At 42.5% G+C, this 23,453-nt stretch overlaps 1 protein-coding gene across 13 annotated transcripts in view; it reads left to right on the top strand.

Annotated features, from left to right (window-relative positions):
• The window catches only part of LOC134343853 (transcription factor 4-like), a 685,533-nt gene that overhangs the window by 379,811 nt on the left and 282,269 nt on the right, over positions 1–23,453 (top strand). For all 13 annotated transcript variants that reach the window (XM_063042647.1, XM_063042643.1, XM_063042646.1 and 10 more), the window contains 2 exons: positions 7,908–8,043; positions 22,604–22,653. In XM_063042647.1, coding sequence (XP_062898717.1) covers positions 7,908–8,043; positions 22,604–22,653 — 186 coding nt within the window. The remainder of the gene's footprint in view (positions 1–7,907; positions 8,044–22,603; positions 22,654–23,453) is intronic.

Raw genomic sequence — 23,453 nt, 5'->3', positions numbered from 1 at the left:
TTCTTCATTTGAGACTGGGCATCGACAATTTTCAATTATTCAAGAACATCATCAAAATACGTACATCACCCTCTTTATACATACGTAGTTTTACTGAGTTGTTTTTACATTCTGTGGTACGATGCTTTCTATATAGCGAATGTTGCATAACTGCAAATAACAGATGGCTGAAAGCGTACTGCACCCTTGAACAGATGCTCATCCTTTCTTAAAATATAAATCTGTATAATATATGCAGTCTTCAGCTTTTGTCTGTCACGAATCTAACCTATTCTAGTTTTGCAGGAAGAGATTCAGAAGCTGCCATGGCATTTCCATTATCACCGGAGTGGGTGGAATACGTAAAGTCTGATTTAATTCTTAGGGTTAAGCGAAGTAAATTGCGTTAGATTTTTTTTACTGTGAGTTTCCGGCCTCTGTTATGATAAGAAGAGCCATTGAACAGGAGGGATGTTGTCCAATCATTTTGTTGTTTTCCTGAGTAATGCACAAAAAGTGCTGGAGGAATTCAGCAGATCACGCTGTATCTGTGGAGAATAAGCGGTCGACGTATTGGGCTGAGACATCAGGACTCGTCGACTGGCTTCACCTATCACTTAGCTTGTACTCATTCCCATCCCCCCAACTTCTTATAGCTTCTTCCTCCTTTCTTTTCCAGTCCTGAAGTCCTGCCTGACCTGCTGAATTCCTCCGGAGTCTTGTGTGTGTTGCTCTGGATTTCTAGCACCTGCAGAATCCCTTGTGTTTATAGCTGATGGTTGTAACCTTATACAGATTGGGGGACCACTTTATTGATCATCTTCGCTCTGTCTGCCACTAACGACAGCATCTCCTGGTGGCTGCCCATTTCAGTTCGATTTCCTATGCCATTCTGACATGTCGGTCCATGTCCGCTTCTCCTGCCATGATGAGGCAAAACTCAGACTGGAAGAGCAACAGCTCAGCAGTTGGGAAGCCTCCAACCTGAGAGCATGAACACTGATTTCTCTAACCTGATAAATTCCGCCCCCCCCCCACCTTCTCTGTTCTCCATTCTGGTTCCTCTCCTCAGCTGCCCATAACCTCCCTCTGGTGCCCCTTCTCCTTCCCTTTCTTCCATTGTCCATTCTCCGTTCCTATTGGATCCCTTCTTCTTCAGCCCATTAGCTTGTCCACCTATCACTTCCCAGCTCCCAGTGGGAGGAGAGGAGTACAAGCTGGCAGGTGATAGGTGAGGTCAGGTGAGGGGAAAGTGGGTGGCTGGGGGAGGAGAGATGAGGTGAGAAACTGGGAGGTGTTTGGACCAAGACATATCCTTTAAGGTCTTTCAGAAATAGCTGAATTGTCCAAATTTCACCAGTTATAGATCAGACTAGCCAATAGGAACAATGCAGAAATTAAATAACATGTTTGTTAGTTACGTAAAATGATAAACTGTTTCTTCCTCCTACCCAACGATATGGCAAAAATCAAGGGAAAACATAGGGGAGGGAGCTGAGCAGAATTTCTTTTTTATTTTTCCTCCCCTCTCCTTCACTAGAGAATACCTTATGCTTAGATGTTCCATACATGTGCCAGCTCGCAGCTTTCTTGCCAAGTAATTAATTCATTGTGTATGAGACGATACTGAACGTTGTTAGAGGCTATGCTAACATAGCAGCTCTGCGTGTCTAGACAGAAAATCCAGAGGATGTGAAGCCATTTCCCAAGAAGACAGTCATAAAAACTCATGGTTTTACGTTGGTCAATGGCCTCCCCTACTGCCGCAGTGAGGTCACTGTTGGGTTGGAGAACCAACACCTCATATTCCATCTGAGTAGCCTTCCACCTGATGGCATGAACATTGATTTCTCTAACCTCCGAGCATGACTTGCAGCCCCTCCCCTTCTCTCTTTTTCCATTCCCCATTCTACCCATCCATCACCTTCCTCTGGTGCCCCTTCCTCTTTCCGTTTCTCTCATGGTGCACTCTCCTACCATATTCCTTCTTTTTCAGCCCTTTACCTATCACCTCCCAGTTTCTCACTTCATTGCCCCTTTGCACCCACATACCTTATCAGTTCTGCTGAAGCGTGTTGGCCCGAAACATCTGCTGTTTATTCTTTTCCATTAGATGTTACCTGACCTGCAGAGCTCCTCCAGCTCTTTTTTAAAAAACATCTCTGTAGAGATACAACACAGAACAAGCATTTTTGGCCCAATGAGCCACACACCACCCAGCAACCCGCCAAATTAACCCGAGCCTAATCACAGGACAATTTACCACTGACCCATTAACCTACTAACCATTTTGTGTGCATGAGTTATAAAAACCTACTTGATTTATTCACATTCTTTAAGGAAGAAATCCTGGCATGTTTATCCAATCTATGTGTGACTTACAGTATGTGGCCAATAACGATCTAGGAATATGACACACAAGCTATGTTCAAAGTTCAAAGTAAGTTTATTAACAAAGTACATATTTGTCATCATGTACAACTCTGAGATTCATTTTCTTGCGGACGTACTCAATAAATGCATAATAGAATATTACCTCCAATAGAATCATTGAAAGACTGGACCAACTTGGGCATTCAACCAGTGTGCAAAAGACAACAAACTGTGAAAATAGAAAAAAGAAGGAAATAATAATAATAAATATATGATTATGAAGACATGTAGTCCTCTTTTATTGTCATTTTGTAATGCATGCATTAAGAAATGATACAATATTTCCTCTGGTGTGATATCACAAAACACAGGACAGACCAAGACTGATAAAACTGTCAAAATCACATAATTATAACATATAGTGCAACAATACCATAACTTGATGAAGAAGTCCGTGAGCACAGTAAAGTTCAAAGTTTCTCAAATGTCCCACAACTCACGCAGACGGGAGAAGGAAGAAAAACTCTCCCTGCCATGCCGACCACAATCCGACTCCGAGCCATCGGAAAACTTCGAGCTCTGATCAGCTCTCCGACACCGAGTACTGAGCGCCAACTCTGTCCAAACGATTCGACCTCCTTCTCAGTCGCCAAAAGCAGGCAAGGCCGGGGATTTTAAGGCCTACCCTCCGAAAGATTCCCGACCACACAGTAACGATAGCAGCGAACGGGCGTTTCAGAAATTTCTCCAGATGTTCCTCTGTGCTTTCATGTCCGTTCTCCATCAAATCAGAATTGTCCACGGCCCCTATTTAACGGATACGACATCATTTTCACCGGAGAGCTGCGCACGCGCTTCGCTGCCATATAAGCAATAAATATTGAGACTATGAGATGAACAATCCTCAGAAGTGAATCCATAGGTTTTTGGAACAATTCAGTGATGGGACAAGTGAAGCTGTGTGAAGTTTTCCCCTCTGGTTCAAGAGCCTAATGGTTACGGGATATTAACTGTTCCTGAACATGGTGGTACTTGTCTTGAGGCTTCTGCACCTTCTTCCTGATTTCTTCCCACTGGAGACTGGTTCATGGACCTCTGGTTTCCTACTCCTAAAGTCAATAATCAGCTCCTTGGTCTTATTGACATTGAGTGATGGGTTGTTTTTGTGGCACCATTCAGCCAATTGTGAATATGGCATTGGAGCTGTAGTTAGCCAGACAGTCATAAGTAAAGTGAGTGGAACAGGGGGCTAAGCACGTAGCCTTGTGGTTCAGACCCTGTGTGTAACTGGCTCCATACATGGTTGCCTTATAACTGTGCTATACCTTCACACAATAACTAGTATCAGCCTTACCAGCAATGTCCACATCCTTTGAAGACTTTATCTTGTGTGACCTTGAAGGCCCGCCACATTCTCATAGATTTCTAGTTTGCAAATATCGTAATTCTGATTTATTATCCCTCAGCAGGAGTTGGCAGGCTAAATCCATATTAAAGAATGCTAGATAAGCTCAAAGTAATCTGATTTCAAATTGAAACTTGGAAACAGATCTAAATTTATAAAAAAGCAGGAAGCAGTAAATTCTTGATGAAATTATAATGACAGAGCAACAGGAAAATGCAAGACTTGTGTGACGGTTTGTGTGGAAACCCTAACTATTAAAGTCAAAATTATATTGACATTACATAAAACAAAATTCCAGCTGCAAGGCAACAAGGGCTATGTGCATGGAAACATTTCAGTTACTGCGCAGCTGTGCACCCGTGTAGCTTAAAGGGAAAAGTGAATATCATAAATACAAGAGATTCTGCAGATGCTGGAACTCCAGAGTAACACACACAAAATACTGGAGGGATTCAACAGGTCAGGCAGCATCTATGGAGGGGAATATTCAATTGCTATTATCATAGATGGATATCAAATGAGAAAGAAATCCATTGTGCCCAGATGGCCAATGAGGTGCTATTCTTCAAGCTAGCCTTGAGCTCTGTGTAACAGTGCAGGAGGCTGAAGACTGAAAGGTCAGAGTGGTTGTGGGATGGTGGCACTAAACAGGAAGTCAGCTTCTGCCCGATTCAGAGCAGCAAGTATGTCAGAGCATTGGAGAGAAGGCAGAGGCGATTTTTCAGAATTGTACCCTGGAAGGAAAACTAATTTGTTAGACAGTGAAAGACAAAGGTTTATCTTCTAACCTGATAAATTGATGGTCAATTTGACGTTGCATGAGGTATCCCAAGCTGGAGATGGCTGAAGCCTGCTCATTGAAGACACAATTCTTGAGAAGTGCTAAGCTTCAAAGTAATGTATGGATCTATTTCTTTTAGTGCAATGACCACCTCCTCTTTCTCTCTCTCTCTCTCACTGCAATGTGAATACATCAGTTAAAGCCATCCCCCGCATGTGTGCTTTTATTTAATATATATGTAGTTGTGCACAGACACAACATTCATATTCATATCCATCGACACCAGTGCAAACAATGGGTTCCAAGATTTGACAAAGGGACTTACTGTTGCTGCACTGTGGCGGACGGGAAGGCTCTACAACAGGTAGTCGAAACCAGCCAACGCATCACTGGCACCAGCCTACCCACCATCAAAGACGTATATTCAGAAAGGGGCTGAAAAAGTGCCAGTAACATCATGAAGGATCCCATTTACGCTTCTTACGGCAGCACACATAAAATGCTGGAGGAAGCCCGGCAGCATCTATGGAAAGAGTAAACAGTCGATGATTTGGGCCAAGACCCTTCTTCAGGACTGGAACGTCAGAGGTCGAGGGGGAGGAGGAAGAAGTACGAGGTGGTAGGTGATAAGTGAAATCGGGAGAGCGGTAGGGGTGATGTAGTGAGCTGAGTAGTTGACTGATGAAAAAACAAAGGGCTGACGAAGGGGAAATCTGATCTCATGGAAGAAAGGAATGCATCAGCAGATTTTCTCATGTTCACAGGTGTGAATACTGCAGATTCTCTACCTTCTGCCTGACGGTCGTAGCGACAGCAGAGGATAGCATGGATGGTGGGTGTCATTAATGATGGATGCTGCGTTCTTGTGTAGCACTCCACGTAAATCTGATCAATGGTGGGGAGGACTTTGCCTGTGACTAGAAATAGTATCAAACTAGAAATTGCTAGTCAGTAGAATACAAGTAGTTGCTGGTAACATTGATGATAATAGTCTGGTCAGCAAATACAATAATTAAAAAATATATATATATATAGTACTGTGCAAAAGTCTTTTCATATACAGGTTTCCCCCGGCATGCAAAGGTAGACCGTTCCTATGAAACAGTTCGTAAGCCGAAATGCCGTAAAGTGAAGAAGCAATTACCATTTATATGGGAAAATTTTGTGAGCGTTTGCAGACCCAAAAATAACCTACCAAATCATGCCAAATAACACATGAAACCTAAAATAACAGTAACATATAGTAAAAGCAGGAATGATATGATAAATACACAGCCTATATAAAGTAGAAATACTTCTCTACAACGATTGCCTGCACAGATCTCTGTAGCGAAAATCTCAGGCAAGCGCTGTTGGCATAAACGCGCTCTCCAGTAACCTTTAAACTATGAAGCTGCCAAATCTACCTAATAACACGTAAAAATACACAGCCTATATAAAGTAGAAATAATTTATGTACAGTGTAGTATCACTTACTGGAATTGGGTAAACAGCGCTGAGCACACCGATGATGGTGTGTTAGACTGAGTCGTCGCAGGCTGGGTGTTGCAGTGGCCCCCACCCTCTGGGCCGCCGACAGATGCATTGCCGCGAAGCACATGGGGTAGCCGGGAGGTACACAGCACATCATTAAGAAAAAAGCCAAAATAAACATGCTAATTAATTAGGTGCTGCCCGGCACGTAAATGTCGGCGCAGATCAGAGGCGATTGCCGATTGCATCGCCTCTAGTCTGTGCCGACAATTACGTGCTAGGCGGCACCTAATTAATTAGCATGTTTATTTCAGCTGTTTTCTTAAAGATGTGCTCTGTGCCTCCCAGCTACCGCTGCGTTCTTCGCGAATCGGTACAGTATCTGTCTGGGGCCCGGGAGTTGTGGTGGTGGGACACGGGGATTTCATCTCATCGTCGATCAGGGCAGGCAGCTCACCTTCTCCTATGACTGCCCGCCTCGATGTTGAAGATCAAGGTTCGTCATCTGCTGTGGCTGATGTGGAAGGCTTGCTTGACTGCTGAGCCTCGCGCATTTTTCTATCATACAGTTGTTTTCAAGCACTCAAACCATCCTGCAAATATCCCCTAAACCTACGTACCCTTTCAAAATTAAAGTCGTACTTTAACATTGCAGCGGAAATCTCACGCAGTTGCTTCACGTTCATTTCGCTACTGCATTTGGTTTCGATTGTTATCCTTTCTACTTCCAATTGCATCAGCTGTTCATCTATCAGTTCTTGGACATGGGATGCCAAAACCTCTACAACATCATCTTCGTCAACTTCCACAAGCCAAACTCACTTTGTCCTTGCTTCATTCGCCACGATCGAAACACTTAATTATGTCTAGTTTTACGCTAAGTGTAACACCCTTACGAGCTCTTTCAGGCTTTTCCGACACCTTAGAAGTCATCTTGCTAACGGCTGCTCAATGCAACGTGTTTAAACAATGCCGTTCCGAATCCGGGGCAGAGCGGCTGCTCGGGGCGCGCGCTGCCTTTCTTCGTAACAGTGAAAACACCTTCTGAAAGCGAAAACAGGGTACTAATGTAGGTCTTTCGTAACAGTGAGGTTTTGTAAAGCGAATGTTCGAAAAGCGGGGGATACCCGTGTATAGCTAGGGTGACTATGTGTTTTACACAGTACAGTATTTGTTAACATGGAGTGGAAAGCAAGCTTGTAAGTGGCGGGAGGAAAGGATGTTGGAAATGGGGAGGGTGGTGCGGGTGCAGACACGCCCAGCCCTGAGACACCAGGCAAGGTCATTTGTTTCCAAACAATTGGTTTATTGATCATTACAGAATGTCTCTCTGGTGCTTCCTGCTCTCTCCCCTCTCCCTTCCCCTTTTCTCAAACATGATTCTCCTCTCCCTTCCTCATTCTCACTTAGTCCACAACAGAGACACATATGAAATTCAGGCTTATCATCAGTCATATACGTCATGAAGTTTGTTTTGCAGCAGTAGTCCAGTGCAATACATAAAATTACTACAGTCTTAGACATGCTAGTTATAGCTATATGCATATATAATTCTTATTGTAATTCATGGTGTTTTTTTAATTGCACTTACTGCTGCTGCAAAACAACAAATTTCATGTCATCTGTCCGTGAGTAAACCTAGTTCTGACTCTGATTCTGACATCCTAGTACTGGTAAGAATAGCTGTCTTCGAGTTCTCCCGTTTGTTTTATAGGATCTATGGTCACAAACTTTACACTGGTTAAATGTCTGCAGCTGCATTCAGTGCAGTGTGAACAATCCAGCGTGCAGTCAATTGAAGCAGTACTGATGTGAAGTAGTTCTATCTTACCAATTGCTACGAACAAAGAGGCTATCCTAACATTTTACTTTTCCCTTTTTTTTTGTATGTTGCAGTCCAATCTCCTTGGGCAAGACATAGGTATGGGCAGTCCAGGAGCCTCATCACCTACAGGTGCCAAACCTGGGTCACAGTATTATCCATATTCCAGCAATAATCCTCGTCGGCGACCAATGCATGATTCCTCCATGGGTGAGTGTTGCTCCATCTTTAAATATTATTATTTTCTTTGCCCTTTGACTTTGTTGATTCCTTAGTGGCTTAAATCTCCTACATACACCATAGCCTGTAACACCTATATGAAGCAGGCTTTCCCCACTGATGTTGGGTGAGACTGGAACTAGAGGTCAAGGGTGACAGGTTAAGGTTTAAGGCAAGGGTTCCCAACCTGCATCCATGGACCCCTTGCTTAATGGTATTATCCATTGCATTAAAATGTTTGGGGACCCCTGGCTTAAAGGGAATATGAGAGAGAACTTCTTCATTCAGAGGGTTGTGAGAGTGCGGAACGAACTACTAGAGAAAGTGGTGGATAAGTGTTCGATTTCAACATTTAAGAGGAATTTGGATAGGGAGGGGTATGGAGGGCTACGGTCCAGAGACAGGACAGTGGGACTAGGCGGATTAATAGTTCAGCATGGACTATGTGAAGTGCCTGTTTTTGTGCACTCTCCCCCTCTTGCACTGAACGACCTCGTGTTTTCTGTTCGAGGAATGCTGAATAGAAGGATTCCCGATGTATTCAGTTTTGCTCTTCAGTAGGTGGGCTGAAAGGGAAGTGTTCTATGACTTCTATGGCTCTAATTGTTTTTATTTTCAGTATTTACAATTGTGATATCTGTAAATTCAAAGTTCAAAGTAAATTCATTATCAAAGGACGTAAGACCATAAGATATAGTGTCATTTTATGATTTATTTGTATATTGAGATACAGCACAGTCTGGGCCCTTCCACCCCTTTGAGCTGTGTCAGCCAAGACAATTTGCACTGACCAATTAACCTACCTTTGTACAGGCATTTACAGTAAAATAAAGAAATACAACAGAATTTATGAAAAACTATACATAACAAAGGCTGACAAGCAAACAACGTGCAAAATAAATAATATTGTGTTGCAGTGTCCTTGAATGTGAGTCCATAGGTTGAGGAGTTACCCACTTGTGAAATGGAGAGAGCTTTCACAGTTCGGCCTGAGGAGCAAATGCAATGTCTTGTTAGTGTACTATAGAGTAAGAGGGTAAAAATGTACTTTATCGAATGACTACTCAAGCTCATCGGGGGCTTCCTACAAGGCTTAAACTAAAAGCTGACTGCTTCCAGGCAAATGGAGCAGGTTGCCAGTTTGCTTAAGAAGCTGGGATTTTAAAATTAACTCCTTAATAGGATCTTTGAAGCTTTAAATTCCAAAGGTCGGCCCTGCTGGGGTAAGCTGCAAGTGCCTCTTCACTCGCCAAGACTCAAATCACTGTCACTTCATCATTTCCTGTCAGAGTCACCTTATGTACAGATACTCCTGAATCTTAAAGTCACTTTATGTACGTGCAATCAGTCTATGTACAGTATATAAGCTAGAGTAATGCACACAAAATGCTGGAGGAGCTCAGCAGGTAAGGCAGCATCAGTGGTTAGGTACAGAGATGCCTAACCCTGCTGAGTTCCTCCAGCATTTTGTGTGTGTTACTCTGGATTTCCAACATCTGCAGAATGTATTATGTTTATTTTTGTACTACTTATTTAATTTAACTACGTTTGTATATATATGAAAAAACTGAATTATAGTAATTATATATGTATGTGTGTGTGTGTATATATATATATATATATATATAAAACTGCGAATTACAGTGTATAGTAATTCACAGTTCTTTTTCTATCTTACCATAAATTTCAATATATTGCTACTGCGAAGTTAACAAATTTCACGACATATGCTGGTGATATTAAATCTGATTCTGATTATATAAACTAATCTATGTATATGTAGCCACACTCAAACAGTTACTTGTACATTGTGTTTTATAGGATTGCTTTTATATTTATAGTTATTGTGTTTTTTTATTTTTTATTGTGTTCTTTATGCTTATTGTGATTTTTTTTATGCTGCATCAGATCCGGAGTAGAATTCATTTCACTCTCATTTACACTTATGCAGTGAAGAATAACAACAAGCAGTCTTGAGTCTTGAATCTGTTTCCCCGCGCACCCCCCCCCAACACTTTTCACAACCCCCCTCAGCCCACCCACTGAAAAGCAAAGCTGAATATTTCGACAATCCTTCTATTCGGTATTCCTCTAACAGAACATGCGAGGTTATTCTGTCAACGCGTGTTGTTTGAATTCATTCACTTAATTGGGTACAAGTATTTACGAGAGCACAGTTAATTCTGATGTGAAATATTTATTTATTTATTGGGATACAGCGTGGAAGATGCCCTTCTGGCCATTCAAACCGTGCACTGCAGCAATCCCCTGATTTAAATCTAATCTAACTATGGGACAATTTTCAATGACTGATTAACCTACTAACCGGTGCACCTTTGGACTGTCAGAGGAACCTAGAGAGGGGCAGCGGTGGGAATTGAACTGGGTCACCTGTACTCAAAGTGTTGTGATAACCACTGCGCTACTGTGCTACTCCAAATATAATAAGTGATTGTTTGGTTAGAGACCAGCAGAAAGGCAGGAGACATGGAGTATAAATTGCTTGTGTTGGTTACCCTCTTACCTCTTCTCAGCTCCCCCTGGTGCACCTCCTTCTTCCCTTTCTCCCATCGTCCAATCTCTCCTCCTATTATATTTCTTCTTCTTCAGCCTTTTACCTTTTCCAACTATCTGCTTACAGATTCTCATTTCATGCCCTGCTCCCCTCCCACCCACCTACCCCCTTGACAAGATGATGCTAGCGGTCATCTGCGACATTCTGTGAGCTGCAGAAAACTGCTCCAAAATTTCTCCTAAATGTACTCTTCTGGAATTACTTTCAGTGCACGTTGCAGTATCTCAAGCTCTCCTTGTTTATGCAATTTATTTTTACTTGCATTTGCACAGTTTGTCACCTTCTACACTCTGGTTACACTCTTTCATTGATCCTGTTATAGTTACTATTCTATAGAGTTGTTGAGTATGCCTGCGGAAAAAATAAATCTCAGAGCTGTATATGGTGACATATATGTACTTCGATAATAAAATTCACTTTCAAGTTTGAACTATAAACCTGGTCTCACCTATCACCTGCCAGCTTGTACTCCTTCCCTTTCCCCCAACACCTTCTTCTGGCTTCTAGCCCCATTCTTTTCCAGTACTAATAAGGTATTTTCGTCCAAAACGTCGACTATTTAATCTCCTCCAGAGATGCTGCCTGATCTGCTGAGTTCTTCCAGCATTTTGTGTGTTGCTTGTGTTGTTTGGAGTCTTGGTGAGTGAAAAGGCACTTCTAGCTTACCCTCACTGATACACTGATATATCTTCAATGAACTGTCTTTTTCTCCCAGCTTGGACGAAACCTCATGTCGTTCAACCATGCACGTGTATACCACCAAACGAAACAATGTTCCCTCAGACCAAGGTACACACCACAGTATGTATATCTCATACACAGCACATAAAGTATACTACCATGAGCAAACTGTTAGATAAATTAGCAAATAATAAAATAATAAAGTATATTCCAGAAGATTGACATTTAGCACAAGGTGCATTTAGATTAGATTAGATTATGAGGACACACAGTCCTATTTATTGTCATTTAGTAATGCATGCATTAAGAAATGATACAATGTTCCTCCAGTATGATATCACAGAAACACAAGACAGACCAAGACTAAAAAAACTGACAAAAACCACATAATTATGACATATAGTTACAACAGTACAAAGCAATACCGTAATTTGATAAAGAACAGACCATGGGCACGGTAAAAAAAAGTCACAAAGTCTCTCGAAAGTCCCATCCTCTCACGCAGACGGTAGAAGGAAGAAAAACTCTCCCTGCCATGAACCTCCAGCGCCGCAAACTTGCCGATGCAGCACCCTGGAAGCACCCGACCACAGCCGACTCTGAGTCCGTCCGAAAACTTCGAGCCTCCGGCCAGCCCTCCGACACCGAGCACCGAGCACCATCTCTGCCGAGCGCTTCAACCCTGGCTCCCACAATAGGCAAAGCCGAGGATTTGGGGCCTTCCCCTCCGGAGATTCTCGATCGCACAGTAGCAGCGGCAGCGAAGCGGGCATTTCAGAAGTTTCTCCAGATGTTCCACCGTGCTTCTCACGTCTGTCTCCATCAAATCAGAATTGTGCATGGTACCTACTTAACAAATACCGATATCATTTCAGAGCGGCCGCGCGCACTGCCATCTTCTCCTCCCCTCAATTTATGACACAATTTAAAGAATAAACAGTATAATGCTACTGGTGTTTCATACACGGTGAGCCCTAGTGGTGGCAAAGAGTTTAGTAGTCTCATGACCTGGGAGAAAAGGTTGTTTCGTGACCTAATGGTCCTTGTCCTAACGCTACTGCACCTCTGCCTGATGGTAGGGGGGGGTCAAAGAGAGAGTTCGACGGACGGGAGGGGTCCTTAAAAATGCAAAGGGTCCTGTGTAAATATCTGTGATGGTTGGAAGAGAGATCCTGATGATCCTCTCAGCAGTCCTCACAATCCTTTGAAGAGTTTTGCAGTTAGGTGCCTTGTAATTCTCATACCAGATGGGCTATAGTTGTTATGAAGCATGTATTTTAATTGTCTGGTAGGAAGTGAATTTGCTACTCTGAAAGCACCCCCCCCCACCCCCGCAAATACATTTCTCCTGATATGCAGGAGCAGGGGATGACGCAGGTGCAGGTCCAGCCCTGAGACACCAGGCAAGATCACTTGAATCCAAACAACTGATCATTACAGAATTATCTCTGTTGCTTCCCGCTACGTGTGTGTATATGTGTGTGTGTGTGTGTGTGTGTGTGTGTGTGTGTGTGTGTGTGTGCGCGCGCGCCTAAGACTTTTGCACAGGACTGTGTATGTCTTGGAAGTGGCAGGATATTTATTTGCTAAGAAATCCAGCACTGAACAGACCCTTCCATCCCTTCGAGTTGCACTACCCAGCAACCCACTGGTGTAACAGGACAGTTTTACAATGACCAATTAACCTACTAACCATTGCGTCTTTGGACAGTGGGAGGAAACCAGAGCACCTGGAGGAAATCCATGCTCACTCAAACTTTCTCACAGAGGATGCTGGAATTGAACTCCGCTGCCCCAAGCTGTAATACCGTTTCACTGCCTGCTTCAAAATATTGGAACCGATATAATGAGGAAACGAGTTAAATCATATTGAAAACTTCATATGTGATATGCCATAATTTCATCAAGCTTTCTGATCCAAATCTCTTCTTATTTGCATCTGGCTTCAAATCCGATGTATTCATCCTTTGGGAAGCTTGGCAATATCCACTTTGTTAAATTGCTTTGTACAGTCAGTATATTTGGCACCTAAAGTGATGGCAGTGAAATTAATGCAGGTTAATAGATAGCTGGCAGCAAACCTTATGGTGATTTGGGGTTGATGCCTTGAAGGTAAGAGAGAATCTCAAGCTATTACAAACTGCATTATATCTCGAAGGGCTGAATTTAGAGTGATAATTACATTTATAATACTGTATGAAATAGATTAAGAGTCACTCTTAACTTCATGGCGTCACCCTGCCAGAGAAAAATAAAAAGATTAATTTAAAACTAAAAGTTTATTTTTGCCTGTGAAATAGATGGTGGTAAATCAATTTCCTATACCATAGAACCATAGAAACTACAGCACAGAAACAGGCCTTTTGGCCCTTCTTGGCTGTGCCGAACCATTTTCTGCCTAGTCCCACTGACCTGCACACGGACCATATCCCTCCATACACCTCCCATCCATCTATCTGTCCAATTTATTCTTAAATGTTAAAAAAGAACCCGCATTTACCACCTCGTCTGGCAGCTCATTCCATATTCCCACCACTCTCTGTGTGAAGAAGCCCCCCCTAATGTTCCCTTTAAACTTTTCCCCCCCCTCACCCTTAACCCATGTCCTCTGGTTTTTTTCTCCCCTTACCTCAGTGAAAAAAGCCTGCTTGCATTCACTCTATCTATACCCATCATAATTTTATATACCTCTATCAAATCTCCCCTCATTCTTCTACGCTCCAGGGAATAAAGTCCTAACCTATTCAACCTTTCTCTGTAACTGAGTTTCTCAAGTCCCGGCAACATCCTTGTAAACCTTCTCTGCACTCTTTCAACCTTATTTATATCCTTCCTGTAATTTGGTGACCAAAACTGAACACAATACTCCAGATTCGGCCTCACCAATGCCTTATACAACCTCATCATAACATTCCAGCTCTTATACTCAATACTTTGATTAATAAAGGCCAATGTACCAAAAGCTCTCTTTACGACCCTATCTACCTGTGATGTCACTTTTAGGGAATTTTGTATCTGTATTCCTAGATCCCTCTGTTCCACTGCACTCCTCAGTGCCTTACCATTAACCCTGTATATTCTACGTTGGTTTGTCCTTCCAACGTGCAATACCTCACACTTGTCAGTATTAAACTCCATCTGCCATTTTTTAGCCCATTTTTCCAGCTGGTCCAAGTCCCTCTGCAGGCTCTGAAAACCTTCCTCACTGTCTACTACACCTCCAATCTTTCTATCATCAGCAAACTGAGGATCAGAAAGCTATCATTGCAGTTTGATTGCTGATGATTTGACTTAAACGTATGGCAGCTGTCGATAGCAACAAAAGAGTTAAAAGCATCCCTGTGATTTCAACATTTGAGAGAAATTTGGATAGGCACATAGATGTGAGGGATATGGAGGTCTGTGATCTGGGTGCAGGTCAGTGGGACTAGGCAGATTAATGATTTGGCATGGACTAGATGGGCCAAAGGACTTGTTTCTGTGCTGTAGTGTTGTATGACTTACTTGGCAGGCTCCACAAGCACAAACTGGTCAGTTTTGGGGAATTAACACAAGAGATTCTGCAGACGCTAGAAATCCACAGCAACACGCCCAAAATGCTCAGCAGGTCAGGCAGCGGCTATGGAGAGGAATAAACAGTCAACATTTTAGGCCAAGACCCTTCACCAGGACTGGGAAGATTACAGTATAAGAAGGTAGGTAGGGGGAGGTGACAGAGAAGAAACTGGAAGGTGACAGGTGAAGCCAGGTGAGTTGGGCAGGGGGATGAAGTAAGAAGTTGGGAGGTGATTGGTGGAAAAGAAGAAGGAATCTGTTAGGAAAAGGGAGTTGACCATGGGAGATAGGGAAGTGGGTGGGGCACCAAGGGGAGGGGATAGGCAGGTGAGGAGCAGGGTATACATAGAGTGGACAGCCAGAGAATCTTCCCAAGGAGGAAAAGGCATAATGATGGGGCATACTTTTAAGGTGATTGGAAGAAAGTATAGGAGGTTGTCAGAAATAGGTTCAGGTCAAGGGGACTAGGTAGAATATTAATTCAGTTGGAATACTGTAGCCAGAGAGTAGTGAATCTGTGGAATTTGTTGTAACAGGCAGCTGTGGAGGCCAAGTCATTGGGTGTATTGAAGGCAGAGGTTTATAGATTCTTGATTAGCCAGGGCATGAAATGATATGGGGAGGAGGCAGGAGGTCGAGTCTGAGATGGAAAAGGATCAGCCATGATGAAATGATGGAGCAGACTCAGTGGGTCAAATGTGTCTTTATCTTGTAATCTTATGGGAATGGATGAGCCAAAAGGCCTGTTCCTTTGCTGTCGTACTCTTTGACTCTATGTTTCCTCTTTTGAAGGCAATGACAATGTCATAACTTACAAATAGCACCGTCCTGAGTCTGCAGAATTGTCCTATGTTGATCCCCTTGGGGGAAACTGAACTATTTTTAATTTTCCCCAAAGAGCTTATTTGGGAAGGATGTAGTCCTCAGTAAAGTAAAATGTGCAAGGCATGTGGAAGAATAAAACCAGTTTGCTGAATAATCTCATTCAATATTTTCTGAGGACACAGGTAATAAACTAATAGTTAAACCATTTAACTTCATGTTTATCATCAATCCTCTGTACACATGTATAACACCAAATGAAACAATGTTCCTCCAGACCAAGGTGCACAACACTGTACAATAAATCACACACATACCACTTTAAATGATGTCACCACAAATGAGTGAACAACTTTTTGACACAAGGTAAAAAGTGAACAGTATAACACTGCTGGTTCTTCATACGTGATGAGACACGGGTGGTGACAGGGAGTTCAGTAGCCTTACGGGCTGGAGGAAGGGTTCCGGGCTGAAACGTCGACTGATCTCTTCCATGGATGCTGCCTGACCTGCTGTGTTCCTCCAGCGTGTTGTCAGTAGTCAGCATATCCTTATTCTCTGTAGGAACGTACTTAGAAAATGGCACATTGATAAATCTGAATGTGTACATATGACCTAAGAATTTATAACACTGGTAACTAAGCATTTATCAGCAGTACTTTAACAGGAAATTACATACTTACTGCCCGTTATGCCACTGGCGTTTAGGGCAGCAATGAAGGTCTTCCATCTCTGGCAGTGTTCAGGGCTTCCTTCATCATGTCAGTAGCTTCCTTTTGGTTTTCATCACTGTCAGTCATGCAAGTGCCAGGTGGAGACTCAAGAATACAGTTGCACTCAAATGTAGAAGAATTCTTCATTGCTGCTTCTGTAACAGTTTTGTTTGACCAGTCAGGGTTGTTAGCCCTGAGCTGAAGCCCTGAACCTAGAGGACCGGTGGACCACTCTCAGTCTGGCCTCTACCCTTTGACCTGTTTGGATGGGTGACCCCACCAAGAATCAAAGCATAAAGCCCCGACTCCAGCCAACATAGATCTCCGGGTCATTGAAGCACGCAAGCCGTCCAAATGAATTGGTGATCTATGTGCTAAGTCAATGTGATCAAATTGAAACTTATATTGAGAGCCATTAAACTGTCAGACCATAATACCATAACATAGGAGCAGAATTAGGGCATTTGTTCCATTAAGCCACCTCTGCTATTCCATCATAGCTTATTTATTATCCCTCTCAATCTCAATCTTCTGCCTTCTCCCCTTAACCTTTGACGCTTTGACTATTCAAGAACCTGTCAACCTGCACTTTAAACATACCCGATAACTTGAGCTCCACAGCCATCTGTGGCAATGGATTCCACAGATTCACCACTCTCTGGCTAAAGAGATTCCTCCCGATCTCTGTTCTAAACCAATGGCTTTTTATTCTGAGGCGGTGTCCTCTATCCTAGATTGCCCCCCCGCCCCGACTTTTGGAAACATCTTCTGCACATCTACTTTAGGTCTTTCGCATTCGGTAGGTTTCAGTGAGATTCCCCCCCCCCACCCCCATTATTTATAAATTCTAGTGAGTATGGGCCCAGAGTCATCAAACCCTCCTCATTCATTAACCCTTTCGTTCCCAGGATCATTCTCTTGAATCTCCTCTGAACCCTCTCCAACGCCATCACATTCTTTCCTAGACACGGGACCCACAGCTGCTCAGAATACTCCAAGTGCAGTCTGACCAACAACTTAAAAAACCTTAGCATTATGTCCTTACTTCTTATATTCTAGTCCTCTCAAAATAAATGTAAACATTGTGTTTGTCTTCCTTACTACTGATTGAACCTACAAGTTAATCTTTAGGGAATTCTGCACTAGGCATCTCAAGTCCCTGTGTATTTCTGATTTCTGAATGTATTCCCTATCCTTTCTCTGTGCAATTCAGTAGGAAAGGTTAAAAAAGGAAATGGTGGTGTTGCATCTATAAAAGTTCAAAGTGAATTTTTCCTCAAAGAACATATCTGTCACTACATACGATCCTGAGGTTCATTTTGTTGCAGGGCATTCACAGTAGAACAGAAAAATACAATAGAAGTTATGAAAAACTGCACTCAAAGACTGACAAACAATCAATAAGCAAAAGAAAACAATCTGTGCAAATAAAAATAAAATACTGACAACATGAGTTCTAGAGTCCTTGAAAATGAGTCTATAGGTTGTGGAATTTGTCCGGAGTCGAGGTAAGTGAAGTTATCCACACTGTTTCAAGAGCCTGATAGTTGGTGTGGGACCCAAGGCTCCTGGCAACAATGAGGAGAGCGTGGCCTGGATGGTGGGAGTCTTGATAACGAATGCTGCTTTCTTATGACAGTGCTCCCTGTAGATGTGCTCAGTGGTGGGGGAGGGCTTTGTCTGTTATGGAATTGATTGATTGAAGCTTTATCTGTGTGTAACATAGTAAAGCCTCATCGGCAGTACCACATGCAAAAGATTATCAACTGATAACAACCAGTGATGTTGGTATCGTCATGTGCTGCAGCGTGGCCTGTGGGGAGGGGCCAGCTGCGAACTGTGCTTGAAGTTCCATCTGTGATTTACTGTTGTAATGAACCTGCTCTCTGAGATCGCTTAAAATTGTAACGGCAGCATAAAAAGTGATGGTATCAGGGTTTGAGTGTGTTCAGATGTGATTTTCATTGACAGCCCACCTGTGGATAAGGACCACTTTCCGTGGGAGCCGCGGGTGGTCGCTTTTGGCAGGTTTAACAGTATGTCCCATTATTCATTGGGAAAAGTCAGATGCAAGTTGTCAAAAGTTATCAGGCGCTCCTATGGTGTAGCTTCTCATTTCAGTGCTCATGATGCTGAGTGCATGCTGTTTAGCTAGGAAGCACTGTCTGACACAGCAACCATTTCATTAGTAAAATATACCTCGAGTTTCAAGTTTCTCTTTTGAAAACTTCCCTCACAAGTTTCCCATTTGTTGTAACCTTCATTTTTCACTTTTACTGAGAAGACATGCCAGCTGGTGGCGTAGTGGCATCAGCGCTGGACTTCGGGTCCCGAGTTCAAATCCGGCCGGCTCCCTTGCACACTCTCCATCCGTGCCTGGGTTGAGTGTTGAGCTAACAATTCAACCTCGTAAAAAAAAACCTGGAGAGGGATGGGCTCCGCCAGGTTTCAGATGCCCAAGACACGCTGTACGATGAGCATATCAAAAGCTTGTCATGACGGCGCCCTGACGACTCCACCAGGAGTTAAGGGCACACACACACACACACACACACTCTCACTCTCTCTCTCTCTCTCTCTCTCTCTCTCTCTCTCTCTCTCCCCCCCTCTCTCTCTCTCTCTCTCTCTCCCCCCCCTCTCTCTCTCCATGTCTCTTGCTTTCTCTCTCTCTCGCTCTCGCTTCTCTCTCTCTCTCTCTCATATAAGATGTAGGAGCAGAATTAGGCTGTTCCTCCTCTTCAAGTCAGGTGCCATGCCCAGTTTGAGCTTTGACTGCCATGGCCCACACACTCCTGTTTCGGGTCAAGTGGATCAGTTCATTGGTATTCATTTCCAGTTCTCTGGCTGCTGTCTCCATCATCATTTGTCTTTGTCTTCCTCTTGCTTTCTTCCCTTCAATTACCGTGCATTCTAACTGCTCTTTCCTAATCACATGTCCAATGAAGTTATGTTGCCTTTTCATGATCTCATACATTATTTCTCTTTTTGTGTTTGTTCTGTTCATGACATCCTTGTTATATATTCGTTTTGTCCATGATATTCTTTGCATCCTCCTCAAAAACACATCTCTGCTGTGACAATTCGTTTCCTCATGCTACTAGATAGTGTCCAACACTCTGAGCCATATAACATAACTGGATAAATGTAACATTTCAGTACTCTGAGGCGGGTTGTCGTGCCTAGTTTAGTGTTGGTCAGTATACTCTTCATTCTCGTAAAGGTGTCTTTTGCCATCCCTATTCTTCTTTTGATGTCCATGTCGCACCTGCCATCTGATGTCACCCAGCTTCCTAAGTAGCAAAAGTTCTGTACTTGTTTTATGTCTTCCCCGTTTATTCTCAGCCTGCAGAAAGAATTCTCCTTCTTTTTGGATATCACCATACATTCTGTCTTTTTGCAATTAATAGATGACCCATTTTTGCACTTTCTTCAACAATTATATCAATTAAGTTTTGTAGTTCTTCCTCCGTACTTGCAATTTTAACACAGTGTCATCTGCATATCTGAAATTATTGATGTTTTCACCGCCAGTTTTGATTCCCAAGAAGTCTCATATTTTTTGTAATATTGTTTGACTGTACACATTAAATAAATCGGGGAGAAAACACACCCTTGTCTAACGCCTCTCTTGATTTTCGTAAACTGACTCACTTCTCCATCTATTCTTACATTAGGCGGAGGTCTTTCGAATCTAGATCTAGAGTTTTCTGTAATATTTCCATTAACTTACTGTGCTTCACTTTATCAAATGCTTTTGTGTAGTCGATAAAACTAACAAATCTTGAATAGCTCGTTCTGATAGTATCATATAACATCAATATTGCGTTTCTTGTACCTTTGTCTTTCACAAAACCACATTGTTCTTTACCTATTTCAGCTTGTATCTTACTCATAGCTGATTTATTATCCCTCTTAACCCCATTCTCATGCCTTTGACACTCTTACTAATCAAGAACCTATCAAGCTCCAATTTAAATATATCTAATGACATATACCCACAGCCATCTGTGGCAATGAAGCCTACAGGTTCACCACCCTCTGGCTAAAGAAATTCCACATCATCTCTGTTCTTGTGGAGCATCCTTCTGTTCTGAGACTGTGCGCTCTGGTCCTAGACTATAAGAAACATCCTCTCCACATCCACTCTGTCTAGGACTTTCAGTACTTGATAGCTTTCAGCGAGATCCCTTCTCATTCTTCTAAACTCCAGCAAGCACAGGCCCAGGGCTTTCAAATGCTCCTCAGACGTTAAACTTTTCATTTCTAGGATCACTCTCATGAACCAGCTGATGTCACATGTATTTCTGAGCTGATCTCCTTTCCTTCTGATCTTTTCCATGCTTTCTTACAAACGTATTATTATTTCTTTTTTTTCTTTCATTTTGTATTCACGCAGTTGTCTTTTGCACACTGGTTGTTCGCACAGTTGGTGCGATCTTTCATCAATTCTATTATGGTTATTAGTCTGTTGTGGATTTATTCATTGTGCCCACAAGAAAATGAATCTCAGGGTTGTATATGATGACTATGGGAAGGGAAGATGGCGGCACGACACCGCTCGCAGTGGCCACTCTGGTGGTGATGTCTGTTATTTGTTAAGTGGGGTCTCCATCCGTCTTGATGGAGGCGGACGTGAGAGCGCAGAGGAACATCTGGAGAAACTTCTGAAATGCTTACTTTGCTGCTGCTGCTACTGTGTGATCCAGAATCTCCAGAGGAGAAGGCCCCGAGTCCTCGGCTTTGCTTGTTGCTCGGCAGCCGGGGAGAGGTCGAAGGCGCTCGGCAGAGGATGGTGCTCGGAAGGGCTGGTCAGAGGCTCAAAGTTTTCGGACGGACTCAGAGTCCGCTGCGGTCAGGTGCTTCCAATGGTGCTGCATCGGCAAGTTGGCAGCGCTTGGTGGTTCATGGCAGGGGGGAGTTCTTCCCTTCTACCGCCTGTGTGAGATGATTCTATCGGGACTTTGAGACTTTTTTTTACCGTGCCCATGGTCTGCTCTTTATCAAATTATGGTATTGCTTTGCACTATGGTAACTATATGTTATAATTATGTGGTTTTATCAGTTTTAGTCTTGGTTTGTCCTATGTTTTCTTGTGATATCATTCTGGAGGAACGTTGCATCATTTTTTAATGCATGCATTTCTAAATGACAATAAATGAGGACTGAGTGTTCTCATAATCTAACCTAATCTACATGTATTTTGATAATAAATTTACTCTGAACTTTGAACTGTAACAGTAGAAAGATAATCTGTACACTAGAGCAATTGAACATAGAACATTACAGCACAGTACAGGCCCTTCAGCCCACGATGCTGTGATGACCTTTTAAATTGATTGCCATTTATTTGAAAATACTGCTTTTATTTAATTTGCCTACTGCTGTCTCCTGAATCCTTCTCTGAAAAGAAGTGTGCCGACTAAGCGTAGGGTGCAAACTCATGTTCATTACTTCTGTGGTTGCCCAGTTGGTATAGTTGGATTCTGATGGAGTGGAGGCCAATTCTTTGGATTCTTTCAGAAAAGTGTTAGATAGAGCTCTTAGAGATAGTGGAGTGAAGGGATACGGGGAGAAGGCAGGAACTGGATACTGATTGTGGATGATCAGCCATGATCACAGTGAATGGCGGTGCTGGCTCGAAGGGCTGAATGGCCTACTCCTGCGCCTATTGTCTATTGATGTTTTTAATCCAAGGTTCCTTCAGAGGTCAGGAAAGAGGCACAAAAGAGGGGATAACTTCACTCAGCTTCACTCACCTCAACACTAAACTGCTCACACAACCTATGGACTCACTTTCAAGGTCTCTTCATCTCACGTTCTCGATGTTCACTGCGTATTTATTTTTATTGTTTTTTTTAATCCCTTTTGGTATGTGTACAGTTTGCTGACTTCTGCACATTGTTGTTTGTCTGGCTTGTGTGTGGTTTTTCATAGATTCCATTCTGTTTCTTCTTATTCACTGTGAATTCCACAAGAAAATTAATCTCATGATGACATGTCTGTACTTTGATAATGAGTTTACTTTGAACTTTGACAAGGAAAGTTGGATAAATTTTGCCTCTATGAAGTTGTTTGAGAGCTACCAAAATTTCACAATTGTTTGCTGCCTTCTATGTGAGGAGAGTAAATATATAATATAACTATTTTAGCAAATTGCCCTTATTAAAAGGATTTTCTACTGACTTGTTAATTTACTGATTTGCAGAGATGCCTCCGAAAAAGGTTAGGAAGGTGCCTCCAGGTTTACCATCTTCGGTAAGTTACCTTGTTCAGTCATTAAATTGCCAAGAGTCAAAGTTTTGATAAAAATACTTTAGTCTCTCAGTGACCAAGTGACGAGACTAATGGGAAGTTAATGCACTGTTGTTGGAGGTAAATTCCATTGTTTCAGGAAGCTTTATTTTGTAAGAGGAACTCATGAATCATGACTTTCTGTCTTAAAACCATGTGGTGAATAACTTACATTATGAATATTGCAACTTCAAGTTAATTCCTACTGGCTCCAAAGTGCACTTAGATTTTTCTGCTTTTTGGCTCTTAAATTGGAGAGATGATATTTCTCTGTTTTAACTGTGATATTATTTCCACTTTTTTTCTGATTGTTTGATCGTAAGTCGATATCATTATTGATTTCTCCACACTCCAACACCTTTTCATCATCTGGACCTTTACGCTGGTCTCGGTTTAGAACAGCAGGTCCCAACCTGGGGACCACGGACCCCTCGATTAATGGTAAGGATCCATGGCCTGAAAAATGTCAGGAACCCCTGGTTTAGAGCATAGATAATTTCAGCTCAGTACAGAGCATTTTGACCACAATGTTCTGCCAACCTTTTAACCTACTCTGAGATGAATCTAACCCTTCCCTCCTACATAGCTCTCCATTTTTCTATCATTTACATGCCTATCTAAGAATTTCTGAAATGAACCTAGTCTTCCACCACTATGGCCACAGACCTGCCAACCTATGTGTTAAAAATTATATCTGATATCCTCGTGTTTGCGTTCTGATATTCCCCCCTATACTTTCCTCAAATCAACATTGTGCCACAAAC

This window comes from Mobula hypostoma, chromosome 3 (genome assembly GCF_963921235.1).
Source record: "Mobula hypostoma chromosome 3, sMobHyp1.1, whole genome shotgun sequence".
Lineage (NCBI taxonomy): Eukaryota > Metazoa > Chordata > Chondrichthyes > Myliobatiformes > Myliobatidae > Mobula > Mobula hypostoma.
This window is presented reverse-complemented; position numbering and strand designations above follow the sequence as displayed.